This window comes from Paroedura picta, chromosome 7, assembly GCF_049243985.1.
Source record: "Paroedura picta isolate Pp20150507F chromosome 7, Ppicta_v3.0, whole genome shotgun sequence".
Lineage (NCBI taxonomy): Eukaryota > Metazoa > Chordata > Lepidosauria > Squamata > Gekkonidae > Paroedura > Paroedura picta.
The window spans coordinates 69,296,133-69,322,284 of record NC_135375.1 but is presented as its reverse complement, the minus strand read 5'-3'; the positions used below and the strand labels follow the sequence as shown (position 1 = coordinate 69,322,284).

At 41.4% G+C, this 26,152-nt stretch overlaps 2 protein-coding genes across 11 annotated transcripts in view; both read right to left on the bottom strand.

Moving 5' to 3' along the window:
• Window positions 1–14,470, bottom strand: part of CARNMT1 (carnosine N-methyltransferase 1) — a 25,043-nt gene extending 10,573 nt beyond the window's left edge. Inside the window, exons 1-4 of one of the 3 annotated variants that reach the window (XM_077344771.1) lie at window positions 14,323–14,470; window positions 5,147–5,342; window positions 3,648–3,811; window positions 950–1,090 (exon numbers count right to left, since the gene is read on the bottom strand). In XM_077344771.1, the coding sequence (XP_077200886.1) occupies window positions 950–1,090; window positions 3,648–3,811; window positions 5,147–5,342; window positions 14,323–14,402 (581 nt within the window). In that variant the 5' untranslated portion in view covers window positions 14,403–14,470. The other 2 variants (XM_077344770.1, XM_077344772.1) reach the window with 2 other exon arrangements.
• Window positions 8,825–25,996, bottom strand: NMRK1 (nicotinamide riboside kinase 1). 8 transcript variants are annotated; one of them, XR_013232550.1, is made up of 11 exons: window positions 25,856–25,996; window positions 23,911–24,081; window positions 22,774–22,814; window positions 21,605–21,695; window positions 20,472–20,520; window positions 19,757–19,925; window positions 19,610–19,681; window positions 18,004–18,110; window positions 17,148–17,228; window positions 13,996–14,881; window positions 8,825–13,878 (listed from the first exon to the last, which is right to left on the bottom strand). XR_013232550.1 is itself a non-coding variant. In XM_077344773.1 (10 exons), exons 2-10 carry the CDS (start codon window positions 23,992–23,994, stop codon window positions 14,877–14,879), a joined length of 699 nt encoding a protein of 232 aa, XP_077200888.1. In that variant the 5' UTR covers window positions 23,995–24,081; window positions 25,856–25,996; the 3' UTR covers window positions 8,825–14,876. The 8 variants fall into 8 exon arrangements, 5 of the variants coding, with proteins under 5 accessions (XP_077200888.1, XP_077200889.1, XP_077200891.1 ...); XR_013232551.1 differs by having other exon boundaries at window positions 8,825–9,628; window positions 14,323–14,881; XM_077344773.1 differs by having other exon boundaries at window positions 8,825–14,881.
• Window positions 25,997–26,152: the final 156 nt, after the last annotated feature.

The window sequence follows — 26,152 nt, the reverse complement described above, 5'->3', positions numbered from 1 at the left end:
ATTTTCCAATTAATGAATAACAACATATGTTTAGGTGTATGGTATTAATACAGAATGTACTGCATTTAAGGACTTTACAAAAATCAACCCAAAATTGTAATTACAATCAGATAAATTTTGCTAGTCTTTAAGGTGCTGGCAGACACCTGCTTTATTTTGATTACCAGCCTACAACTCACAATGCAATCCTAACAACTCACAACACAATTCTAAGGATAGTTATAGCCTGCTTAGGTTGTGTCCTAAACAGAATAAGCAATTCTGTTTAGGACTGCTACTGTCATTTAATCAACAAATTATTTCAATAAGATGGTGCTCTCTCTTGGTTTCCTTTATATATGGAATATAAAATTATACTAGCATCACAGACATATCTGCTGCCACAGTTTATTTGACTGCAATGTACTATTCACATCCAAGTGAACAGCATAGCTTTCGATGATTTTTGGGTATCAAGGCAACAGCCAGCTGATAAATGTCAAGTTTTATAACAGACTTTGCTTGCAGGCAAGGAGGTCTAACATGCAACTCATCAATCTGCTTGTGTAAATAAAATGTAAGAAGGGAATATTTAACAGTCACTGCTCTTATAAAATTTATTTACTTTATTTATACCCAATTTCCTCCCTAGTGGGGAACCCACATAGTTTACAACATTATCCTCTTATTTATTTTATCCTCACAGTAATCCTGTGAAATAGGCTAGGCTGAGAATATTGGACTAGTCCGAAGTCACCAAAGAAAATTCCATGGCAGAGCAGGGATTTGAACCTGGGTCTCCCAGATCCTAGGCCAACACTCTGACTGCTATTTAGTTGATTTGATTACACATATATTAATATAGCTAACATTAATTTTGCACAGTACTGATCTATCTAGATGCACATTCAGATATATGAATACAGAGCTATATGTACAACCACTAATAACTAAAAGTAAGATTAAGTACCTGTTGAGAACAAAGTTAGAAGAAAAGAGCATAAAGAGGCTCCACTCATTTCCTTGGCAAGTATAACCAAGCATAGCTATCTCCCAGGCCAATCTACCTAGCCCAGCACCAGGAACAAGAACATTAACTTTGGAGAGGTCCCTGAAACACAACAAAAATAATCATTAAGCATTGATTATATCTCCTTGGCAGAATAAACAGCTGTGGCTCAATTTTTTTCAGTCTTTTATCTGGATTATTGGTGATCTCTCTTAAATTTAAGTCAACCATATATTCCAACAACTGAGAAAATGAACATCCATCTTCAGAGTCCCCCTCCCCATATACTGAAAAAATGTTTGTTGCATTATTAAACTATACCTAAAACTGAGTTTGTGCTTCCTCTATGTATGTTTGAATACCCTGTTCGATTTCCACAATACAAAAAAGATCTAAAGGGATAAATTTAGAGAGCTGCTAAATTTGGTATTTACTCAGAATATATTTTTGAAGGTGTTACAATCAATCCTAGCCTGAACTAATGCAGTCACTGCCAAAGGTAATTAGGTTAATATTTAAAATCAGTAGCAGAACAAAACGGCTATCGGACAGTTTATTATTTTAGTTTTTTTTATTCCTGCCTTCCTCCATAAGAGCTCAAAATGGTGTACATGGTTCTCTCGTCTGCACAGACTTCAGTAAAGACCATCCAGTGTAACATTAGTGCTTATATATCTGTGATCAACTGAGGTAGGTATTTCAGTTTCTACAAAAATAGTTAAGATTTCAAAAGAAGCCAAATGATTTGAATGGTATGACTAAGAAGCTAATTTTAATTCTGGCAATTTATATTACGTTTAGATTTTATTGCATTTTATGTTATTTTATATGTAACAATGGATTATATTTTTAACTTTCTTGTAACCTGCCTTGAGACCCCAGCAAAAGATGTGTTAAAAGTCTGAAAATAAATAAAAAGTAAGTATGCACAAAGTTAGAACAACACTGCATACTAGCCCCTGGCTCATTCCTCCATCCAAAAATGGTGCCCCAAGAAACCCTATAATGCAGTACAAACTGCTGCAGTCAGGAATAATTTGAAAGCTACAGTGTATGTACATCTTTCACTCTATATACAAGCTCTGTAGTACTAGACAGTTTTCTAAAAAAAAATTAAGAAAATAAAATTTTCTTCCCACTTAAATGAAAAGTGCTCATAGACAGTAATCTACTTTCCAAAAAGACAGCCATTACAATTAAATATGAAACGTTGCACAGTATGTTGAAACATGTGATTATTTCATTATACAGTTTTGCTGGTGTAGTATTTATTAATTGTAGCATCTATTAAGGACCCAACAAAACACTTCTGCTGGACCATCAAAAGTCAAAATAGGCTGTTTAAAATTCTGTATTAGGGTTTCTAGGGGTACCTTGGGATTTCTTAAAAACAGCCTCAAACCCTTTCAATCTAGCTTATTGGGCAATACAGTTCTTGTTATACACATAATTTTTTTTTTAAAAGCACAGCGTAATCTGGTAAGAGAACATTTCAATAAACCTAACAATTAACCTTTCAGATGTACATATAGAAAACACAGGTTGAAAAGGTTTTTTTTTTCCAGATGAAGGATTTCAGTACCTGTTCTTAACAGTAAACATTCCTATAAAACTTTAAGGTACCATTATAATGCAATGTTTTCCCACTAAGCTAGGGAAAGGAGAATGATTAAAAAACCTTTTTATTTAAATGCATAAAAACTTACCGTAGACTTTTCTATAACTGAAGACATTCTTGAATGCCTTGAATCTAACAAGGGAAGGGTATTCATGTTATAGTTTGTATGAGTTTTTGAGCCTTTATCTTCGTGAAAATCTCTCTCAGTTGGCTAGACAATGCAGTAGCAATGACTGCAAGCTAAATTAAAAGTGGGAAAACTGAAGAAATCTGGTTATTTCAGACTATGGCCACAACTGGAATACTGTCAAGAGAGTCAAGTGACACATTAGAAGAAGCACTCTAAAATCAAGGATTGACATGCATAGTTGTTATATACAAAGTTTGGAAAACAAATCACCAGCTATTTATAGCTAGTGCCTCAGATTAAAGCATAGGAAGATTACAAAATAAGAACTTTGTAAATTATAGCATCTTCTGCATTCTTCTCAAACTATGACTGAGGATGTCATTTGGCTTCCCCTCTAATGTGTGACTTGGACTCTTGCAAGATTCGTTGAGAACCATTTGCTTTATGTTTTCCAGTGGTGAACCTGCTTTATTTATTTATTTGGAATATATATTCCACCCTTTCTTTGGAACTGTGGCATTCTTGCCACAGCGGGATGGACAAGTCAGCTTTTCAGTCCAAGTTTGTTTCTGTGAGAATCCCAGTAGTTAAGATATAGCCAAATCAGAGTTTCACATCTCAACCTACTCCTTTTAAAATATGAATATACACGAAATTGCTACTAATCCAGGGTTTTATCGTGTCAAAACTAAGTAGGGTGTTCTCCATGCAATCACATTTTTGCACTAGACCAATGAACTTAGATTTTGAACAAGATGATATTAGAAAGACAAGCTGAAGTTAAAGGCAATTTCTCATTATACGGCTAAGTCAGTTTTTACTTATCATTCAGAGTTTTATGTGTCTAAAAATCCTTTAGAAACACATATGTTATTGGGCATACCTTCTGTAAAATAAACAAAATTATTTACCAGCAGTCTTTTGGGAAGTTTTTAATAATTTCATTAATGATTGGTTGATAACAAGAATCTCTCTCAGACTTCCCACTTTCACTCCAGTCTCTTACAAATTGTTTCAAAGTAGACTTTAATTTGTCCATGTCAAAAGTTGAGGCTGGTGAAATTTTTCCATTTCCCTGATAAAAATCCAAAGAGACAGTATCAATGCAGAAACTAAGCAAATGAAGTAACTGCAATCTATAACACTACAAGATAATGCCTGGCTTAGAGCCATATATATATATATATATATATAGTAAATCTAATCTACTACTGCAACACTACAAGATAGCAATAACATTGAAGGGATGATTTAAAAAATTGCTTCTGAACTCTAGAAGCAAAACTCAGGTCTGTAACTGAGACCTACATGAAATCAGCTGGATATTCTCTTTTTAGCTATCAGCACATGGCTCTCCATGAGAAAATATGAAGTAGACCATTCATTAATCAAAATAAGAAAGCACTAAATAGAAGTTTAGACCATTCACCAGATATAAGTAATTTCTTCAGATCAAGAAGGGATGCTTGGAATTTTTTTTTTCTGGAAAACAGCTCTTTTTTCTTTCCAGGGATGCTTTTGGAGTAGTTGTTCGTATCTGGATTTCACACAGGAAAATCCACTCACAAACAATTACTACAGAGTACTGAGAGTGATTTATCCAGATGAGTAAAAGCAGCCAGGATGTCAATATGCTACAAAGAATGAATACTTAATGCAGCTTACTCAAAAAGACTGCTGATAGTCTACAAACTGCACACTGACTTAAATGTAACAATATAATTATTAACATTTGACGTGGGTACTATGTAGATTTCAAAAAGATCACTAGAATAAAAATTGGCATGGGTTGCCACTTGCATCCCATATCACTTTTAAGGTTTTGATGCTGACCTTTATGGTCGCCCACATACCCGAGGGACCATCTATCGCCTCATACCCCCCACAGGACTCTTTGCTCTGTGGGTGCAAAACTGTTGGTAGCCCCCAACCCAAGGAAAGTGTGCCTGGCCTTGACCAGAGCCAGAGACTTCTCAGCCCTGGCCCTGACCTACTAGAATGAGCTCACGGAAGAGCTAAGGGCTGTGCAGGAGCTTTCAAAGTTCCACAGGGCCTGTAAGACAGAGCTCTTCTGCCAGGTATTAGGTTGAGGCCAGGCTGATTCAGATCTATGGGCCCCTCCTTGCCTCAGCGAAGACATCATGCTGACCTCCATATATACAACCTTCCCCTGAGGCATGGAATGGATAGAAGGGGTGCTTGAGCCATGGGAAGTGGGCTTAGATTGAATGCTGCTAAGATTTTTAAGGGAATGGGTTCTTTTATGGATTTCATTGTGGGGTTTTTAGATATTGTAACCTGCCTTGGGCCAGTGTATAATGAGCGTGGTGGATGATAAATAGAAAAATAAATAAATAAAGGACTAAATAAAGAAGCATATAAATATTTACTTTTAAACAAAAATTCTTACATCATCACCATATTCTTTGTTCTCAAACATATGTGTACAGTCGTTCACAATTGTCTGCAAGATCTCTTGATTGTGGTCAATACATTTACGAACTTTTTCAAGGTGAACAAGAAACTGAGGAAGCAATTTTTGTTGGCTAGCTGGAAGAGATCTGAAATGTCTCTCTGTACGGTTCACTCTTTCATGCATATTTGTTCTGGAAACAAGAACAAAAAACAACAACAGGTAACACGAATACCAGAAACTAATACAAATTTGGAGGAAATCTGTAGCTCTCTGCTATTATTCTCATTTACAAGTTTAGTAAAATTACATTCCACTGTGGAACCAAAGCATACATATCGTACAATAAGCAACTATGGTCAACATCCAGCAAAAATCAGTCAATATTAAGTCCATCTGATTTCACAGGAAGACTTGAAATAGGGAAACAACAGGCCCCAAGAACACTTTATTTTGAGCTGATCATACTTGTTTCCGTAGAATACTGAAATAATGAGCACCATATATGATCTCCAATAGGAATTCCATGCAGCTCTGATCCTTGAAACAACATGTATTGTACACCTTTCTGTACACACAGCAGAATGCAGAAGACAGTCTCCTCTATACTATGCTGTGAGTGGGTCCAAGTTTCTGAATGCTGCAAAAGACTTTACATAAGTATTCTTTTTTATGAACATCAGGTTTATAACCTTCACTCAGTGCTAATTCTGTAAAGGCTGAGGGTGAAAGCTTTTTGTATACAGGACAGCCCAGGTTCAAACCCTGACATCTCCAAATAAATCTCAGAACACTCTCTTCCATTAGTCAGGAATGACACAAACCTTTCTTCCATTTTTTAAAATCTAATGCACAAGTAGCCCATGTCTAATATTATTTGACTTTGACATGTCTTGACAGGCATTGTTTAAAAGTGATGGCTATGCTTACACATACCAAGACTAAATATATTTAATGTTACAGTATCAAGCAAATACCACAACATGCATTTTATCCTACAAACCAGTGACATACTTTTGAATGAAGAGCCTACAGTGAGTGCTCATAAGCAACAAGTAAAAGAATGGCTTGTATATTATAGAAAACAGAATATGTATATGCAATATGTCTGGTGTGTGAAATAGGCTTCAGTCTTCCCATGAGCTTCTTGCATGCAAGATTCAAACTTGTCAGAGTCAACTTCAAAAACTAGGTTGTGTTAAATTGCAAACAAAAACCACCACATGAAAATTTATTGTTTGTTCAAACCAAACATCTAAAGCTTTACTGATGCCTTTTACAAACTTTTGAGGGCTAATAAAAAGCAATCAACTCTATTCAGGATTTTATTAATCCTTGCTAGAGAAGACAAACCAAACCAACAGCCATTAAAAACAAATATTCCAAATGCTTTTATAAAGCCAATTAGGTGAAGGTAAACAAGGACAGCTAAACTCAGTCTGAAACCCAAAGAACACCAGAAGCCACCATGGCAGCAACTTATACAAACACTACTCCTGATAGAAAATTCCTGAAGAACTGGTAGTGATGTAAGAAGCTACTATGCAGTCTCTTGCCTTTGAACACTGCCATAGTGGTATAGGAAAACATGATTGCATCACCAGAGTGGTGTAGTTATTACATTGTCACATTAGGGCCTGGGGGACCCAAGTTCAAATCCCTGTTCTGTCATAAAGCTTGCTGGCTGATTTTGAGCCTCGCATATTTCAATATGGTTGGTGTGATAATGAAATGGAAAGGAATTGTGAACTCTCTCTAGTTCCTCTGAATGGCCCAACATAAAAAGCTTCTAATTTTTTTTTCTAAAAACCACCACCAGATTTCCTTGATGGAGGGGATTGTTAGAAACCTACTGAATAATAAGCACTTGCTCAGAATTTAAGAACCAACTAGACTACAATCTCATTTACAGTTTGAAGAACTTCTCTTGCGGCACCAGACCATCAAGAAAAGCTCCAGGGCATTCAAGACTTCTTTCTTTCTCTTTTGCTATCAAGTCACAGCTAACTTATGGCAGCCTCATAGATTTTTCAAGGAAAGAGGCATTCAGAGGTGGTTTGCCATTACCTGCCTCTGCATAGAGATCCTCGACTTCCCTGCTAGTATCCCATCCAAGTACTAAGTAGGGCCAGCCCTGCTCAGTTTCTGAGATCAGCCTAGCATGGGCTTCTCAAGTCAAGGCATGCCTACTTCACAAACTTACTCTCAACTTTATGCCACCTTAGCTATCATGGTTTCTGAACCACGGGCCTTGAGAAATGTAGGTTGGTGAGACAGCTGCGAGTTCTAGCACAGATTCTCTTCCCCTTTCTAACCCCATGAATGGCCCCGGTCACCAAAACGAGCCCCCGCATCGCCACCACTATGGGGCTGCGGGCTAGCTATGTAACTGGGGGCGCGGTTACCCATAGTAACGGAAGGCGTTGATGATTCTCCGGAAGTGCTCCCGCTCAAGTCGCTCCTCCTCTTCTCCCGCGGCCGCCGCTGGTTGCCGCTTGGGCTGTGCCTGCGGCTGCCGCCGGCGCCGCTCGCTGCAAAACGTCATTTCCCGGTCCCACACGGGCTCCTCCGGCGGCTCCTCTTCTTCCCCCCCTTCTGGGCTCGGCCGGCTGCCTCTGCGCATCGCCTTCACCGGCGGCTGCAACTGCAGCGGCTCTTGCTGAGGTAAGGCGCACGCGGCGGCAACCGACATCCCGCTTCCTCCCCCCCTAAGCCTGGCGGTTGAACCGCCGCGCGCGGCCGCTTCCGGCTTCACAAAAAAGCGAACGCGGGCGGATAACCAACCACTGTTCACCGAACACAAAAGCACCGCCCCCGCCGGGGTTGTTAGCGCGCATGCGCCCGGAGTTAGCGAGCAAGGCGCAAGCGCAGGACGGATCTCCGCTTTACGGCTTCCTCCGCCGCAACCATAGACATCTGACGTGTAACGTAGCTCCGGAACGGAAAGGCAAAGGCGGCCCTCAGCGGCGTAAAGCTGGGCGACGGGCTGCTAAGCAAGAAGGTTCTCAGGCATTGGTGGACCAGTGTCCGGACGTGGCAGTCGGTGGCGGCGGCAGCGGCGCTTGGGACTTTTGCACAGGATTTCACCACCGTGCGCCCAAGCCAAGCCATGGCGAAAGAGACTGTCTACTTTTGCCGCTGGAATCCGCCGGCTCCTCCTGCGGGGCTCGGAAATTACTGTTGCGAAGTGGCCGAAGGCAAGGCGCTGCTACTGGGCCGTCCAAATTGCAGGGGATAATGCCTCGGCGGAGACTCGGCACCCGCCTCTTCCAATCGCCAGGGATACTGCGATAGATGATCAGAGGCCCAAGAACGATCCTTGGAAGTTTCAGAGGGTAGCCTCCTGCAATAGCACAGCCAGCTCAAATTCAGTCGCACCTTAGAAATTAGGCTATAATTACGGAGCTCCCTTAAGCAGATTCCTTCTTGTCATGTTTTCCAATTAAGGCTGCCAACCTCCAGATGCCAGCTGGGGATCTGCTACTATAATTAATCCTTCAGTGAAACAGATCAGTTCTGCAGAAAATGACCACTGTGGACTGACAATATATTCTATTGAAATCCCTCCCCTCCTCAAAGTCTACCCCAAAAATCTCCAGGATATCCAGTGACCATTCAACAGCAGTGTAGAGTTGCATCAAACGTCCACATAACTACAGGCGGCCACAAAACAAATTTAGATTGTTATACCATTGGTCCCAGTTTATTATTATACTCAAATCTACAGGCATTAAATGACACAGTGTACATATTGGAGACAAATAAGTTTTGATTTTAGCTTCAACTAATGCTATTTAAAATTAATCTTAACAATGCTCCCATATGAATAAGCCACACTACTTCCTCAGTAGAATTAAGCATTTTATAATTGCATTACAATAGCAGCACAACAATCTAGTAATTTCCATGGTGTGTGTAAAGGGGATACTGAAGCTAGGTTATGACAGCCTTGTGATACAATTCAGTGTTATGTACTTTTATCTACTTTTTTTTTTACACACTCCAGAATTGAAGGCAACTTTATCCACACCATAAGCCTGTGAAATGGGTTGCTTGGGAATGTCTAATAATGCATTACAAACCAATAATTCTGAATCTTCAGTTTGGTACAGCCTGTATATCGTTGTGGTCACCACAACCACAAATATGAGCCTGACTGGCTCTGGCTGGAGGATATTTCTCCCCTTTCTGGTTTCCTCACTGCTACTGCAGCAGCCAGCAGAGTAGCAACAACAGTGCTACCGCACAGGAGACTTCAACTTTTGCTTCCTCTGCTACTTCCACATACATAAAGCTTCCTTGAAAAATACTGAGGACTTTTCCAGTCATTATTTGCTGGTAAATTCTCACTGTATTGACTTCTGGATGCCAGCCCCAATTTTGCCACTGGCATTCTACATTTGTGGGTTTCTCCGATGCCATCCAGCTTTCATTTTACACTTCTGTCAAGAGAGTAGGCATTCCTGGCTCCTGCCTTCCCTTTTAAAAAAAATCCAAGCATGCACAATAACATAATGGCATAACCCCCTACTTGTTCTCATTGCCAACCCCCCCCCATGGAAAAAAGTGCCCAAGCACTCTTTTGCATATGCTGCACAGCTCACCCCTGCCCCCACACAAAAAAACCCTTGGGAGCAACGCAAATTCAAAGCAGGCAAGCATCCTGTGTCATCAGTTTCCTCCCCTTTCCCACCCTTCCCCCCTATAATGCATGTTATTTTTAAAAAGAATAATCACTATATAAGGACACTCCTATGTTGTAAAACAAATGGGGCTTCAAACCTACCAGATCCTAGTCTGAGACACTATCATGCTAGGAGGTTAAATGGGAAGCCTAGCAGCAAGTGTAACTTTATGCTGCAAACTACCAAGTTCTTGCTAAAGACACAGTAGGAAGTGATAAGGAAGAAACTAAGTTACAACATATTGTCTCTAATGATCAAGACACTCCATTCTGGAATATGGAAGCCATCTGCCCTACTCCTATTCCTGGAGAAGGAACTGCTATTCAGATAAGCCTAAAATGCCCACTTACATGAAAATAACTCACTTAAGTTTCACAAGTGCTGAGCTTGCTTCAACTCAATCTGTATGTGAAACACACCCCCAAAGAACAGGCTACTACTACTTTTTGCTGTATCCAAATAATAGCTGCAAACAGAAACCTAGAACATCATATGCAAGTTTCCAGTATAGTAGTTTTCAGCATTCATTGGCATCTGAAGAAAGTAACATCCACAGGATACTTCCCAGTAACTTTCACTAGAAGAAGAAGAAGAGTTGGTTCTTATATGCTGCTTTTCCCTACCCGAAGGAGGCTCCAAGCGGCTTACAGTCGCATTCCCATTCCTCTCCCCACAACAGACACCCCGTGGGGTAGGTGAGAGAGCTCTGATATCACTGCTCAGTCAGAACAGTTTTATCAGTGTCGTGGCGAGCCCAAGGTCACCCAGCTGGTTGCATGTGGGGGAAGCGCAGAAATCCGCACTCCTAGCCACTACACCAAACTAGAACACGGCAGATGGTAAGACCCACCTCACCTACAGGTGCTAAATAATGTTTCTGTATAGGCTTAGCTTAGGTACTGCCACTGAAACTTTGAACCATAAAATTTGCAGGGGTGTATGCTCGTCTAAAGATAGCAACTCCTTTAATTTTTTAACAAGTAGATTTAATCTGTCTTTAAACACAGAGGTTGTTTATTTTTTAAAAAACCTTAACATTCACAATTATATACATTATCTTGTTAATACAAAATTATCTTGCATAGAAGCAAATAAATATAAAAAATATACATTCTTGTTGCTGCATGAATTCTAAAGTTAGCTGAGTCTTAGAGGCACTTTTATTCCAATATAACTGAATATATTGTGAAATTTTCTGCTGTTGGGCAGAAATAACGGGATAAGGCTGAAAGGTTTTGTTTTTTAAGAGAACATGAAAATGAAGGGCTTCTGAATCTGCAGGGAACACACATTCCCCATCCCGTCAGTACTCATTCAGGGTTCCCCTTGGCTAGCTGAATTTACCTGATGGACATGTGTCTCTCTTCCAGTGCCAAAAGTATTCTAGACTGTTTCTGCTCTGAAATCAGAAGCTGTCAATAGACTTTACAATAATTTCAATAAACTGATTTTGCAATTAGTCTGGCTTCATTTTTTTTTAAGGACGGGTTTAATGCGCAAGGAAATGGTCCAAGAGCCACTTATTGCAACACAACATTAATAACTCATCTTTTTTGTCATTGCTATGTCTTGAGTAATTTGGCCATAATCTCTTAAAACTACCTTCAAAGACAAAAGAATAAGGCTGCTTTCTTAGTAGAGCAGACAGATTTGCTCAGGTTTACGCTTGTTATTCGAGTTTAAAGTCAGTGCGCTTGTTTTCCAGTTTGAAGCTGTTCATGCACTGGGATCCATTTACCAATACCCCAAAAGACCATATTTTCTACTATGAACCCATCTGACCACTTTGTTCCTGACTGAAGACATGAATACAAACAAACTTGGGTGGATCCGGCTTGCCTTAGCTACAGCACAATTTTCACTGGTGGCAGTGCTACTACAAAAGAGAATCATCCCTGGCAGTGTTAAGGCACATTGCATTATTCAGAAAAGCACTTGAGGGAGGATTTTCCCTCCCCATTAAATAGCAGTGCATCCAGGAATGCAACGGGACTAGCGGAGGGCCCCCGTGGAGGGGCTGCTGCCGGCCTTCCTGGAGTCCCAGCTTGCAGCTGGGGTGAGGCGTCCAGAGGTGAGCAGACTGGCACATGACGCTGAAGCAGCTTATTGTGCTGGCAGCCGGTCATCATTACATGCAACGGCCGAGCCTGTAGCCCTGGTGGGGGCTGGGGTGATGGTCTGCGGAGGCAGACAAGCCAGCAGGCAAAGCAGGGCACCGGAGGAGTGCCACCCTCAGCAGCCAGGCAGTGTTTGGCCCTAAGGCTGGCTGTGCGCCTCATGGGCAGCTCCTGGAGGCAGGCACTAGGATTGGTCCATGCAAGTGGAAGTGCATGCCAGACACCGGATGTGTCCTGGACAGCGCTCCGCCCACAGGGTCTTTTCCAAAATATTAATCTGAACAATGGTAAGGACAGAAACATGGAAAGTCATGTAGAGCTCTTGATGCCAGTGCAGATGGGAAAGGGTTTTATATACACTGGTCCAATAACCATAGATCTAGCAGAACATAAAGCCTAAGCTGTGACTCCAGAATAGGATAGGTGATAGGAAGAGAAGACAGTGCTGCATACTTTCTAATGTGCAAACAAGGGTTAGAGTGGCTCTGCCTTGCAGCATGCATAATTCTGAACACAGAATTGCATATGGACACACAGCAAGCCCATAGCATGGCTGTTAAAAAGCAACACTTTGTTAACTTTAGATTGTCATCCGCTCTTTGCAACAATGGTAACTAGAAGTTTACTATAAGAGAAAGGCGGTTGTGGGACACTGGCGTCTAGGAGAAAAATGCAAAGTGTTTTGTTGGAAAATTATTGCATAGCACTGCATTTATTTAACTCCTGGAGAAATTATCTTATTTGACTATGTGTTGCAAGTGTTTTCTTCATTAATTATAAAAGCTTAAGATTTTAAGTGAAATGACAGGTTTTAGGTTATCCTAAATCTTGCATAACTAGCCAAACCACATAAAAGTTCTGTGTTGGGAAGAAGCCGAGATGATTGGTCCCAGTGAGTCTGGGATCCTGGACAAGAAACCAGGATGCAGGCTCCAGAATCACAGGGGGGGGGGGGAGTGGCGGCTTACCTCCCATAGCCAATCTCAACAGGTGCACTTGCCTCACTGCCAGACACCCCAACATGAAATCCAGAGAATCTGCCCTCCTTTGTTTGGTGCCCCCTGCAACATGGGACACAGGGCAGCTGACAATGTTGCCCACTAGTTTAAGATCAGACCAGAGAAAAGAAGAAATTGTTTTATTATGGCAAACTAAATGTAATTTAGTTCTATAGTACCTTTTCCCTTTTCCAAATGCAGCTGCTGGGGCTGCCTTACCCAAGGGAGACGAGAAAGGGAAGTGTAAAAAAACTTCCTCTTTTTGCCCCTTGAAAAAATAGCCCTGCCCGCTGCGTTCGGAAATCGGAAAAAGAACTGACCTAAATTATCATAGAACTACTTTATCATGCAGATGTTACTTTACTGCAGAAGGTGCATGAGGCCAAAAGCAGGCCAAGAAGTTTTGCTCTTCTTCCTTGAACTAATCTAGGTGGATCACTACTCAGTCAAGGTGATCCTTATTTTGTAGCTTAAAATCCCAGAGATAACAGTGTCAAAACAAGGAAAATAAAAACTATAAAAGCTTATAAGATAGGATCTCTATGGTTGGCAAACAGTAGAAGGTTTTGTGGCTTATTCAGGTAATTGAGAACTGAAGATTCAGGATTCAAAAGAATACAGCACACAAATCAGTTTAACTCATGAGAATTAAAACAGACAAGATGTCAAAACTAGTACAGTACTTTGAGATTGTATACTGAAGCCACACAGAGATCTCATTTGAATCAGAGCCACATGAGGAAGGAAGAAGGAGTTTGCAAACACACGGTTTCGGTGACTGAACACAATCCCATCGCCTGCCCTAAAGAAACAGGAATCATTCATTTTCCTGAACAATATTCAGTAGTTTGGCTGAAAAACCACCCCTTGGGGGATGCTGTGATCGACAGGGGTCCTTCCTCATGTTCCCCAAAACAGGGTTAATCAACCTGTGGTCCTCCAGATGTTCATGGACTACAATTCCCATGAGCTCCTGCCAGTAAATGCTGGCAGGGGCTCATGGGAATTGTAGTCCATGGACATCTGGAGGACCACAGGTTGACTACCCCTGCCCTAAAGGATCTCCTGGTATTTTACCAACCTTGATCTCAAGACTCAACATTATAAACTTTCCAGTTGATGTTGAGATCTAACTGAGCAATACTGCTAAGTGCACAAGAAGTCTCACACTTGTACAAAAATATCAATCCTTTGTACTCAGACAAGTATCAGAATACAGGCTTCTTTGTCAGACATAACTTTGGAGCCAACTGTGTTCACAGGCATATTACTGGTTCCCAGCGATGCTGAAAAGCTCATGTGTGAGGGTAGACAGTGATGTGATGGTAGAGAGGGAGTGGATTATGCTTTTGTGCATGAATAGCCATACCTACCTGAGCAAGCAGAGGTGTGACCTAACCACCTTGGGTGACTTTGCCCCACTGAAGAGAAGAAGCCTTCTGGTGAGTCCCATGTTTTGTTCCTTCTCCCTTGGTTTGTTTACAAGTATTAAGGTCTGATTCTGCAGTACGGCTTGCCAGATCAAAATGAAAGAGGTCTTTCCCTCAAGGTCAGCTGAATAAAGGGAAGCCTACATCCTCTTTGACGCCATTACCATTTAAGGCAAGAGGAAATTGCTGAGAAAGCTGGCAGTTTCCTGAGTAAAGTGGCCATTGATAGAGAAAGCTTCAAAGTTCTCAGCTATTCTTTAGAATTCTAGACTAAAAAACGGCAAGTATTGAACATGATCAGCATGACAATCTGCTCCAATAGGAAACAGGCAGAAAATGCATTCATTAAAGGAAGTAGCTCAGCAGTCCTAATCAACAATGATTTCAAAAGGCTTCTTTGAAAACATCTGATGTGGGTTTTCATAGGTTAGTTATTGCGGTCATCCAGGAATATTAGCAGTACTTGGAATCTATACATGCTTGGCTATAGTAGTCAGCTAACCTGAAAGAAAAATATATGCACATTAGTTCACAGTATTGGACCACAATTTCTTTTAGAAGTCATCTTTCTTTGGCAGGATGCATGCAGATGGCTGGAAGGAATTGGGGTGATGTAATTGATGAGTTTGTTTCATAAGCTACCAGAGAACACTGTCAGCCTGCAATCTGTTGTTGCTATATTTCTACAGAAATATTTGTGAAAAGTCTTGGGGGGAATATATTCTCCCACCTTTCCACTGGGCTTGCTCCTCCAAATCCTCCAGGAGGAGTGAAATATACTTGTAAGAAAGATGCATTATAGTACAGGAGACTAAAGTAAGTAAGAACCAAGTACCCAGTCCTGTACCTTCTGCACCATTTTATTTACAAGCATTCCCTCCCCACCCCCAGTGGAGGATTTGGGGGGGGGGGGGTGCAAAAGAGAAGGAAAACATTCACTCGACCTTCTGTAAGCTTCTCAGTAGGATCCAACTCCATACGTTTGTGTTTTGAAAGCATTTAAGTTACTTATACCACGCTGTACATCTGGCACGGTAGATCTGAGCCTAACTGGTGTCTTTAGATCAGGTAGAATTTGTAACAGCTTATTGGAATACAGGGTAACCGCTGGTTTTTACCACAATCTGGGGATTTATATGACAATATTGTAGTATGTAATTATAGTTTTTAATGTTTTATGATTTTATGGGGTATATTGTTTTTATTGTTATAAGTTGCCTCGAGACAACTTAGTAAGGAGAGGCGGGATATAAATTAAATTATAAATAAAATAAATAAACCAATGAAGTCAAAGCATCTCAATGCTGCTGCTATAGCACTAAAGTCCTATATCGGTTTAGTACTATAGTGTTCAACTTAGAACTGTCAAAAGAAAAGTTCGCAGAAGACTGCATTGCAAAAAAGAGCGGGGGTGGGGGAGCAGCATTGTAGGAAGTGCTATAGACATTTAAGCAGCTTACCCCAGCAATTAAGAGGCACAAAAAATAGGGTAGAAAATGGAAGAAAGCAGTTTCCCTCAAAAGCAGCTGAACCACGCTTTCCTAGCCAAAGCCAGCACGTTTGTATGAAACGTAACCATTATGAGCTCTCTATATAAAAGGGAAATGGGCACTAGGCCCATCCCACCAGACAGCTGCGTACCGCTCGTGAAGCCTGGCGGCCACAAAGCACCTAACCACTGAAGGAAAGACCTCAAAGCACACCATGTCCTGTGCCACCAGCTCAGCCCCCCTGAACGCCACCAACCCAAACCCACGGGGCACACATCGCCGTAAGAAGTGCCTGCCCCCATCTGTCCATGCTACCACCAGCTGCCGCAACCTGCCTTGGCGGGAGCTGCTGCCAATGGTAGCAGACACTGAACGTGCTGCCAAGTGAGCTGGCCACACTGGGAGACGCTGCCCCATTAGCCTGTAGCCACGCCAACCAGCGGGGGCAGGAGGAGCTGCCCCCGAACCTCCTGCCCAGGCGGCCACCTGCTGCAGAAGCCCCCACCCCGGCAGCCCACAGAGGCACCAGCAGATGGCAGCGAGCACAGGCCATGGTGGGAGCTGGCACCAGTGGAAGCAACTGAACCCCTTGGCCTGCTGCTGGAGGAGCCACCTGTGCTGGAAGCTGCCCCCCCAGTCCATGGTGGCACAAGCCAGCACAGAAACACCCAGTGCCAGGAACCGTGGCAGCAGGCGCCGTGTCACTGCACTTCTCCTGCAGCGCCTCATCTGCCAGCCAACGCTGCCCACACTCTGCGCGCCCTTCCCTACAAGCCCACACCTATGGCCGCACCAGGACACAAAGGTAGGCAGCCTGCAGCAGGGTGGGCTGCTGCAGTGGGGGGAGGCACCACTCACGTTGCATTCCTTAATGCAACAGGCTTTCGGGCTAGTAGGTAAATTCTGCTAGCAGCCAGTTACTATAATGAGTCTGTCTGAAATGACGGGGGGGGGGATCTATTATCAACCAGTTACTAAATTGGAACACAAAGGGAATTTGAAACCAGCTTGTATCTCACATTCATGAGTAACTGACCCAATCATAGCAAATGTAGATACACAGCAAAATTACAAACTTCCAGCATATGCTCATGGGAAAGATGTATGCTCCCAACACAAAGACAGCGGACAACCTCTTTGGATAGATGTTAACAGCATTCTATGAAACTAAGTTATTGCTCATATCTTGTAGCAGCTTCTCTCATAGGCTCACATTTGCAAAATTACTGGTCAAACAAACCAAAGTGAGTGCATGCCATTTTAACCCATGTCACTTACTTGTTTTCTCCAGCTCCTCTATGATATCACTATATATCCTTGAACAGAGATCATCTTGTAATTGTGTTCCATCCAAATAAACTGGAACAAGAGCAACATACAACTTATAGCAGAACCAGAATTTCTCAAAATATAACTGCTCTCAGCACTGCCCATTTAAAACATCTCCAGAGTCGTTCAAAATCATTGCAGTACTTTTTTCTTTTGTAATGCTCTCCCTTCTCAAGTCATTTTTAAATTTGTTAATCTAAACTCATCTGAGTCTTGTGCATCAAGAGAACACAGCAAGATAAGCCCCTGATGTTTGGCTATATCTTCCTTTCATACTGCTGAGCGAGGCACAATGGCACAGTACTCTTGGGAGACAGACCTTTCTCCAATTCTCCTAGTCACTTGTATAGCTCAGGGTCAAACTACACAGCCATATTTTGTAAAGCTCTTGGTTCCTTAGACCCAGTTCAGATTCCTTGTAACTGCACAGCAGCTGCAAGAAATGGCTCTTCATAAAGTAGAGCCCGAATGAGCTCAGGAAGCCACTATTGAGGGAGGGAGGGCTCCTGCCTCCCTCCCCACCCAGTTATCTCCCCATTTTTGTCTTTCCATGCACAGAGAATACTCTGCATGGAGCAGCAGAAACAGGAAAAGAATTCCCCTCATCACTTACTTCACAGGAAAGTAACTTAGAGACAAAATGACAGGAGCACTCTCCCCAATCCTCCAGTGGCACCCCAAACCTATACAGGTGCTCCTGCCATTTCCTACAGCAGGTGTACAGCAGCAGCAAACTAAGACCCAGGCAAAGGACATGCCAACATCCAGTGCTTAGATATATTTAGACAACTCATGGGTGTCATACCAATATCCGTTTCATTCTCTTCCATCTCTCCCTTATGTTTCAGATACATGGGCCACACGTGTCCATCAAAGTAACCAGGTGGATCTGGTGGATTATAAACGCGAGTGCTACAGAAAAATATGGGAAATTCACTTGTATACCATGCTTAGCAAGAGTTTCTACATTCAAAAGTGTCTGTTCTCAGGCCGCATGATCTAGTAGTTTAAGCAAACAAGATTTAATTGGGTTTAGTGCTTTCCTTGAGTGATCTTTCAAGTGGCTTCTTTATATCCATCTCCATTCAGCAGTTCATGGGAGCACTCAGGTGAGAAATCTTCAAGGAAGCAAGTCCTTGATGCAGGTGCCTAAAATCAGCACTCGTCATGCATGTTCCACGGTGAGCCCTTTGAAGCTTGAAAGAGACACTATAAGCCACTGGCACACAGTATATGAATATATTTAGATTCTGATACTAGCTTCAGTGTGCTGGACCAGAGTCTCACGTAGACACTCAGGGAAAACACTAGTAAGGCATCTGGCCTCTTACACATTCTGATGCACCACACTAGCAGATGGGTCAGCAGTGCAAAGTACATCTACCCAAAGTTAATGGAGTTCTTGTATCTTTTATTTTAAGCGTGGTACACAGTGAAACTGTCACATGAAAAAGGCGACTGACATTATACCAAGTTTAGTGAGTCAACCCAAACATTTGAAACAAAGTTCCACTGGATTTCTGGGATAAGTACAGAACAGCTGTGAATTTTTTCTGTGGGCCACTCTGTGCGGCAAGATGTGCTCACCCTTCTATAGCCACATGGATCCCGTTCTCCCCCAACCTATGCGAAGATTTTTGAAGAAAACATTTTTCCAGTGCCCAGCAGGCTTATCCTGCTAAATATTTGGTACTTTTCTTATAATGCTTTTTTTCTTGTGAAATATTTTCTGGATGCAGGATGCTATTTTAAGATTTTCTATAGACTAGCAATTCCACAATCTGTATTAGCCAGCCAATGCTGAAAATGGAAATAACTGGTTGCTCTATTTTTGGAAAATTCTGTGTGTGGCTCATACAGATCTATGGGACTTTGACCAAAGTGCACATGATTGGGTACCTATGCCCATGTACATGGAAGTAAAATTAATTGAATTCAGAGACTTCAGATGCCTACTTGCTCCCAAGTAATAAGCTAGCACACATTTCTAGCCTATAGAGCTTGTTCTATTTGCATAATCATCTTCACACAAACATTTCCTTTTTACTATTTTCAGGCAGTGAAGAATGAGATCACTTGAGTGTAAGTGCCTCAATATTATGTTGTGCAAACAGCACATTATTTTCTTAACAGGTTATCAAGTGTATTCATTAGTTTTACAAGGGTGCCTAATGTATACCAGTAATAGAACACTGCACAGGAGCACTGGCAAGTGACTTCTCTCATAGCTATTGTGCTCATAGAACTAGGCAATTGTGATGGTACACGTGAAAACCAGTCATCTGCTACAACCTTCATGCTATTGGAAATGGTTTTGGAGTTGTACAACCTACATGGAACAAGTAAGCTTGGGAAAATACAATAAGGGCCAAAAAACAATTCATTATACTTAGTTGTCAGGAGGACCATACCTTCGTCTCCTCTGGCATTCTTCATAAGGAATGGTGAGGAAATATTTTTTATTCCATATACCACTGAGAGGCCTACAAGTATAATGAAACAGATTGTGTGGGTCATATTGTTATTTACTCTCGACTGCAAGATGATAAGTTGCTTACCTGTAGTTATAAAGAAGAAAGCCTTCAACAATTAAGACCCAGCAGCCTTCTGTTTTTTTCTCCTTATCATGCATGTTATTTTGTAGGCTTGGCAACTCACAGCCTTCTGGGTTTGCCATCCAAGAGTGTATTCTTGCCACCATTTTTTCCATATATAAGGCATCCAGTACTAAAAGGAAACATGCACTGAAGGTAAAGACAAATTTTGATGCCTATATTCAGCTGCAAAAAAACAACCAGAGGATGCCCCCCCTACCTGGACTGAGCTGATTGGACCACTGGATCCACACCACAGTAACACCAAGACTCTACATCAGACTCCTCTCAATGTCAACTTTGAGAGTCCGGTTGGTACAGCATGGCTATTACTGGGAGCTACGCAGAGCATGCATATTATACCAATTCTGCCCCCACTCCATTGCTTGCACATCAGTCCCCAAGCTCATTTCAAGTTACTGATTATCACATACAAGTGAATTAGTTATTCAAATGAAATATCTGTGAATTGGTCTCAATTGCTCTCACTATTACTCTGAAAGATACATTAACATACAAACCCCAACATTAGCATTTCAGCTGCAGGAAAAAAATCAGAAAGACTAGGGACTATTCAGGAAGAACCACTGTGTATATTTATCTAAATTTCATCTAAAATTCCAAAAAAAGCAAGTTATACTTTCTATGCTTGAGGAAAATAAGTGTTCAGTCTACTAACCATCATACTGCAAAAATCCATGTTCATCTACAGCCACTTCAGATTGTGACTAGAACGGGGAAAAAAGCAATAGACACAATGATATGGTAAAGAAAACTTAACCGAAAAGAGGACGTAGACCTTTTCCTGCCTAGTGTTATTTTTCACAGGAGGAGTTAATTTTAGAAACTGATAAGAGATGCTTTACTTGCAACATCTACAACGCTACTTCAAAGATGAATGACAACTGGGAAGGCAGAGAATGGGTCAGTGGCACCCAGAATTGCTTACATTAATTATGACAAAACTTTAAACAGAGGTGCCAGCCTCAGGGAACATCTGGGATTCTCCTGGCATTTTGGACTGATGATCTCTCAACTACTGACATCAGTTCCCTTTAAGAAACTGGCAGCTGGGAGAGGGGGCACTCATGGCATCCCAACCAAGCTTACATCTGAAAGTCCACAGGCTCTGCTCTCAAATCTCCAGGAGTTTCCCAAACTGGAGTTGGTAACCCTAGTCAAACAATAAATTTACAGCCAGAAGAGCGGTATTTAGCATGAAGCCAGCCCCTCTTTCTGTACTTGATAAATGAAAGGCATGCAATGTGCATGGCGTTACCTACTGTGTACCAGTAATGAGAACACCATCAGTTGGATATTTTCAAACTTCATTTGAATAGGGCAAGAACCTAGATGACAAACTTCAAAGATGAATAAGAACTTTTCAGATGATACATCTGAAATGACTACATATACTGTGAGCACTGCTGCATCATGATGCACCACATATATGCAGTCACCATTGTTTGTGACTTGCCACATGTATAAAGCTTCCATACACATGAACCAGAATGTACACGTTTCACAATTCACACAAAAAGCAGTCTTGTATACCAAGTGCATTTGTGAGGACAGAATAACCCTTACAGCTGTTGGGGCCCCAGTTCACCAAGTCATAATGTCTGAAGAGAGCTACAATCAGAATAACTTTACAGAATAACTTTACAGAAAGGCACATGCGAATGCTGTTGCACTGGAGCTGTATTCCCTTGTGACTAGGATTACTTGACAGCCATGGCTTCCCTTTGCTTCATCCTACAACTCAAGGATTGTCCTCAATTACAATGAAGGACACATTTGAATTTATATTACCTTAAAAAAATCATCCTGTGATATTATAGTGCAGTTCGGAAGCTGTTCCTTAAGTTTTCTTGCCAAAGTTGTTTTCCCGCCGTTTGTTATGCTGAATGTGAAGATAATATACAGTTATACAGTAGCAATTATGCTACTATTCTGGCAGTTCAGCAATTTTGTTCTCCAGTAGACACATTGTACCATTGGAGATACAGGCTTGTGCCCCAACTACAGGGATGTCAGTTCTGAGTTAGGAAATTCCTGGAGATTTTGGGCAGAGCCTGGGGAGGATAGGTCTGTCTCCTTCTTCAACCCAAAATAGATGCCCCCCATCTAATTAATAATCAAAACCCAACCTACAATTTATGAGGATCCCTTATAAACAAAAACATGCTTTGTCAGGAGTCTATTTTGTGTAATTATTGCACAGTGGATAATATTATTGCAGGAAACTTTGCTATGTTCCCTTAAGAACTTTTGTAGCACAGAATCTCACTTTCACAAAGCTCATTTCCCTGTTGAAAGGATACATTCCTTCTCTAGTCATTTGTGCCATTTCTACACAATTGCACAAGTACCATAAGTACCATTTTGCACAAGTTGCACAAGTACCATAATAAATTTACATTCAGCTACTGTATCAAAACTAGTGCAACAAAGGCAAAAGCTACAATGAATGTTTATTTCTCATTGCCCAGAAAAATTGTAGTGAGCCCTCAATACTCACAGCAAATCAAATTTTAAAAAATTGCCGTGAAAATATGTTTCCACTAGGGGCCAAGCCCGTTGCATTCAGGAATACAATGGGTGCTAGATTGGGGTGTGTGTGTGGAAGAACTCTGTGGATAGCCTCTCCCTCTCCCCAGGGCCTGGGAAGGCTGCAGGCTGGAGGCCCCCAGGAAGGGAACTCACTGGCAGAAGCAACTCTCATGCAGCAGGGATCTGCAGCCTCTGAGGGAAGTGGAAGGAGAAGGGGGTTGTCAGGGGTGGGGGATGGAAAGCTGGCTGCTGGACAGACAGGCAAGCCGGTTGGAGGAGAAGGTACTCAGGGGCGGGACAGCCATGCTCCCCCCTCCAAGGCCTTACCAGAAATCTATTAGGTGGAGCAGATGATAGTAACCTGACTACTGAAATATTTAAATTTCATCAGTCTAATGAGGACAAGAATATTATCTGTTCATATTTACCCTCCAATTCCAATGACCAATGTCTTCATGGTATTTACAACCTAAAAAAAAGTACAAAGTCAAGGATTTCCACAATAATACAGAAGAAGTATGTATGTTATCTACAAATAATTTCTGGTATGTGTGTAAGTCAGAACTCACTAAGTTGAACAAGAGTTAAGTTGAAGTGGTAGAAAAAGAATGGAATCTAGTGCCACATGTTTTACAGCTTGTCCTCCCCCAAATTCCCAAGGACAAATTGTATTGCAATAAAGATTTTCCATTGAAATAATTTTAGTACAATACTAAGCTGCAGTCTTTAGCATAGAATTCAAGTCAAAGAGGCTTCTTTCACTGCATTAATTAATGGATTTCAAATGTAACATGAGATTATCATTATTAACAGAGAGAAGCTGTAGGTACATGGTTTGGTCAAAGGAAAATCCAAACACAAAAGCCATGTCAGAATCTTGGCTTGGCCTAATAATAGGTACTACCCGGCTTTTTACTTTTGGAGCATGACTAAGAAGTTATCTTTGAAATAGTAAGCTAACTTAATATTTTCAAGTGCAAAGATCTGGAATTGTGAAATATATGCTGGTTTAGAGTTGCACCTACCCAAGATAAAATGAAGCACTAATTAACTCAGGAGCCAAAATTTACACCAGTTCAAGATACTGTAATTTTAGAAAGGGTATGGGAGTAACTGAGCAGGGGCTTCAAACTATTCAATGACAAATCTCTCACTATATTCTGAGCTAACTGCCCCAGCATTTTAAAATAAAAAGTCCTAAATGCTAGTCTTTTATTAGATAGGCTTAAAATGCATGTTCTTCAAAATGTGATGAAGAAGCTTTCTAATATCTACACACTATTCTTAATGAAACATGTGCTCCAGGATATAGAGAAAGAATAATTGCTTGAAAAAATAAAAACAGATAAATGGCCATTTTATTGGAATAGCAGTACTAGAGAGTGGCTATCAGACATTAAAGTGAGTGATTGTCATAGTTTCTCCACAGGTGGGGACAGTCTACTCTCAATATCAAGATTTCAGTCAAACAAGATTTTTTTAAATCCTATATATAAAAGATACATTCTTCTCTGCATGAATGATCAATAAGTTTTAGCAATCCTTCATTAGAAAAATCTGCCTACTTCAGAGGAAGTTTCAAAGCAGTTCATGCATCTGTGAGTAAATCTGTGCTGAATCTTAAACAGTATGACTGGAAATTCTCCCATGAACCTTGTAGAACAGCACTAAGCCACTCTTCTCCTTCTATAGCTCTTTGTGTCCTGCATAAACAGCATGCTAGGTAAAGTTGGCACCTGCAGCAAAAAAAGGAAATTGTTGACAGAAATGCAGCTCTGCCAGCATTGGTGCTATGATAGTGGGAACACGTTTTGAGTCAACAGGGTATTTGACTCATTGTAGACTACTCAGCACTATGCTTAAGAGTGGCATATTTTACAAACCCACACAATACCTGATACATTCCAATGAAAGCCAACACAGTGCAGTGAATAGCTTAGGGTCTAGGATCTGGGAGACTAAGGTTAGAGTCCCAACTTGTGTTTGGCCTATTCATCCATTCTAAATATAATAAATATTACATTTAAATATAATATAATAAATATTACATTTAAATTTAAATATAATAAATAAATAAATAAAATCTCATAGGACAAGAGGCAAGGAGGACAAAGTAGGCCAGTTCCGAGTCCCTATTGCGAAGGGCAAGGAGTAAACAAAGTAAATGAAATAAACTTCCAAACAGTGACAAATTCTTGTGTTCCTTCCTCTGCCAACAAAGCATCACATGGCAGTTTTCCCTACATCTTTCCTGTAGTAGCCCTGTGCAGGCACCCCCACCAGATTCTTTTTTTAAGGTTAGTTTGTTCTTAAAAACCTAACTATCACTACAACATTAAGCGAAGGTGATATGTCATCTACTGATTTTTTCAAAACATGTTGCTGTGGATGTGACAGCTGCAGGACAGGGGACAAGGCTAACCCAAGGATAACAGCACTATTCCGGGTGAGCCCTGCAAAAATGCACACCATCATTGTGCTATTGTGCTTTGAATCTGATATTTCCCAAAGATCATACCAAATCAGATTTCAGAAAAACAGAGTGGGGGAGAAGAGGCACAGAAAGTGGGTGATTAGGGAACAACATTGTGTGGGCGCTATACAAAGATCTGTCCCAGTTTGCGCAATAAATTCTCATGTGAAAACAGGCGAATACAATGCTTTTAGGTATAGTACTGTGATTACAAAATGTTAATGAAAGCTAAAGATTAATATGTTACAAGCAGTTGTTCTCTGACCCCTTAGAAATCAACTGCTGCCAAGCCATTTCTCAATGACCCAGTGTTGAACCTCACAGTGATGCAAAGTTAAAAAGTTTCCTATCCACAGGGCACACTTCCAAATCAAACTGACAATGAAGTACGCTTTAGTAAGCCTGTAATCAAGTGGCACAAGACTCGGCTTTTGGTCCTGGAGTAACAAACAGCCCCACTGAAAAATAGCGAAGGGGGGAAAGTATGTAGAAAAACACAGGCAGCTCAAGTGGCAATGCACATTCCTGTCTGCTACAGGAGCAGTTTGGTTCCTTTGGTGACCCCAGACGTATTCTCCAACCGTTCACATGAGTCAGGGTGCAATTAATGGGTCCCAACAGCTGTTTAGAACACGCTACACACTAGAAGGGGAGGCTTTGTTGTTTAGCAACCTGACGAAAAATTATAATTTGCCCATAGAAGCTCTCGGGAGTGCTGAGAACTATAGTCCAACTCTAAGCAAGTCTCGATTAGTTAAATGCAATTCGCTTAACACCGGCTCTTAGCCACAAAACACAAAAATTAACTTGAGGATAAAATACATTCGAATGACTCCGTTTTTCAAAGACAGAAAATGCAGCAGTAGATTTACACACTCATCCACTGCTGCACTTTCGGGTACTCGCCAAGACCATTCGAGCAGAGGGCTCGAATCAGCAGAGCCATCACTATTTGCTATGAACTTACAATAAAGCAGCTACCTCAGGACCCAACAAGGATGCAGCAAAATAACAAAGACCTTCGTCGCTTCCCTTACCTGCCTTATTGTACGAAGAGCTGCGGGAAAGCAGACCCCGGTCCGCTCTATGACCACGCTGCAAAAGCAGTGTTTATGTTTAAAGGCCTTAGCTCCGCCTTCTGGGGGCGGAGCTACCCAGGCAGAGATTAACTGTGGCCTTCTAAGTAAGTACAACGGGCAAGCACAGAGTACTGCTCTACTCTGAGTGGTCCGCAGGAGGACCAAGCCTCTTCTCCCATAAAACCCAGCCCCGCCTTCTTCCAGGAGGGACGGCGAGGTGTGATAGGCTTGCTTCTTCCATGCTTCCCGCCCCGG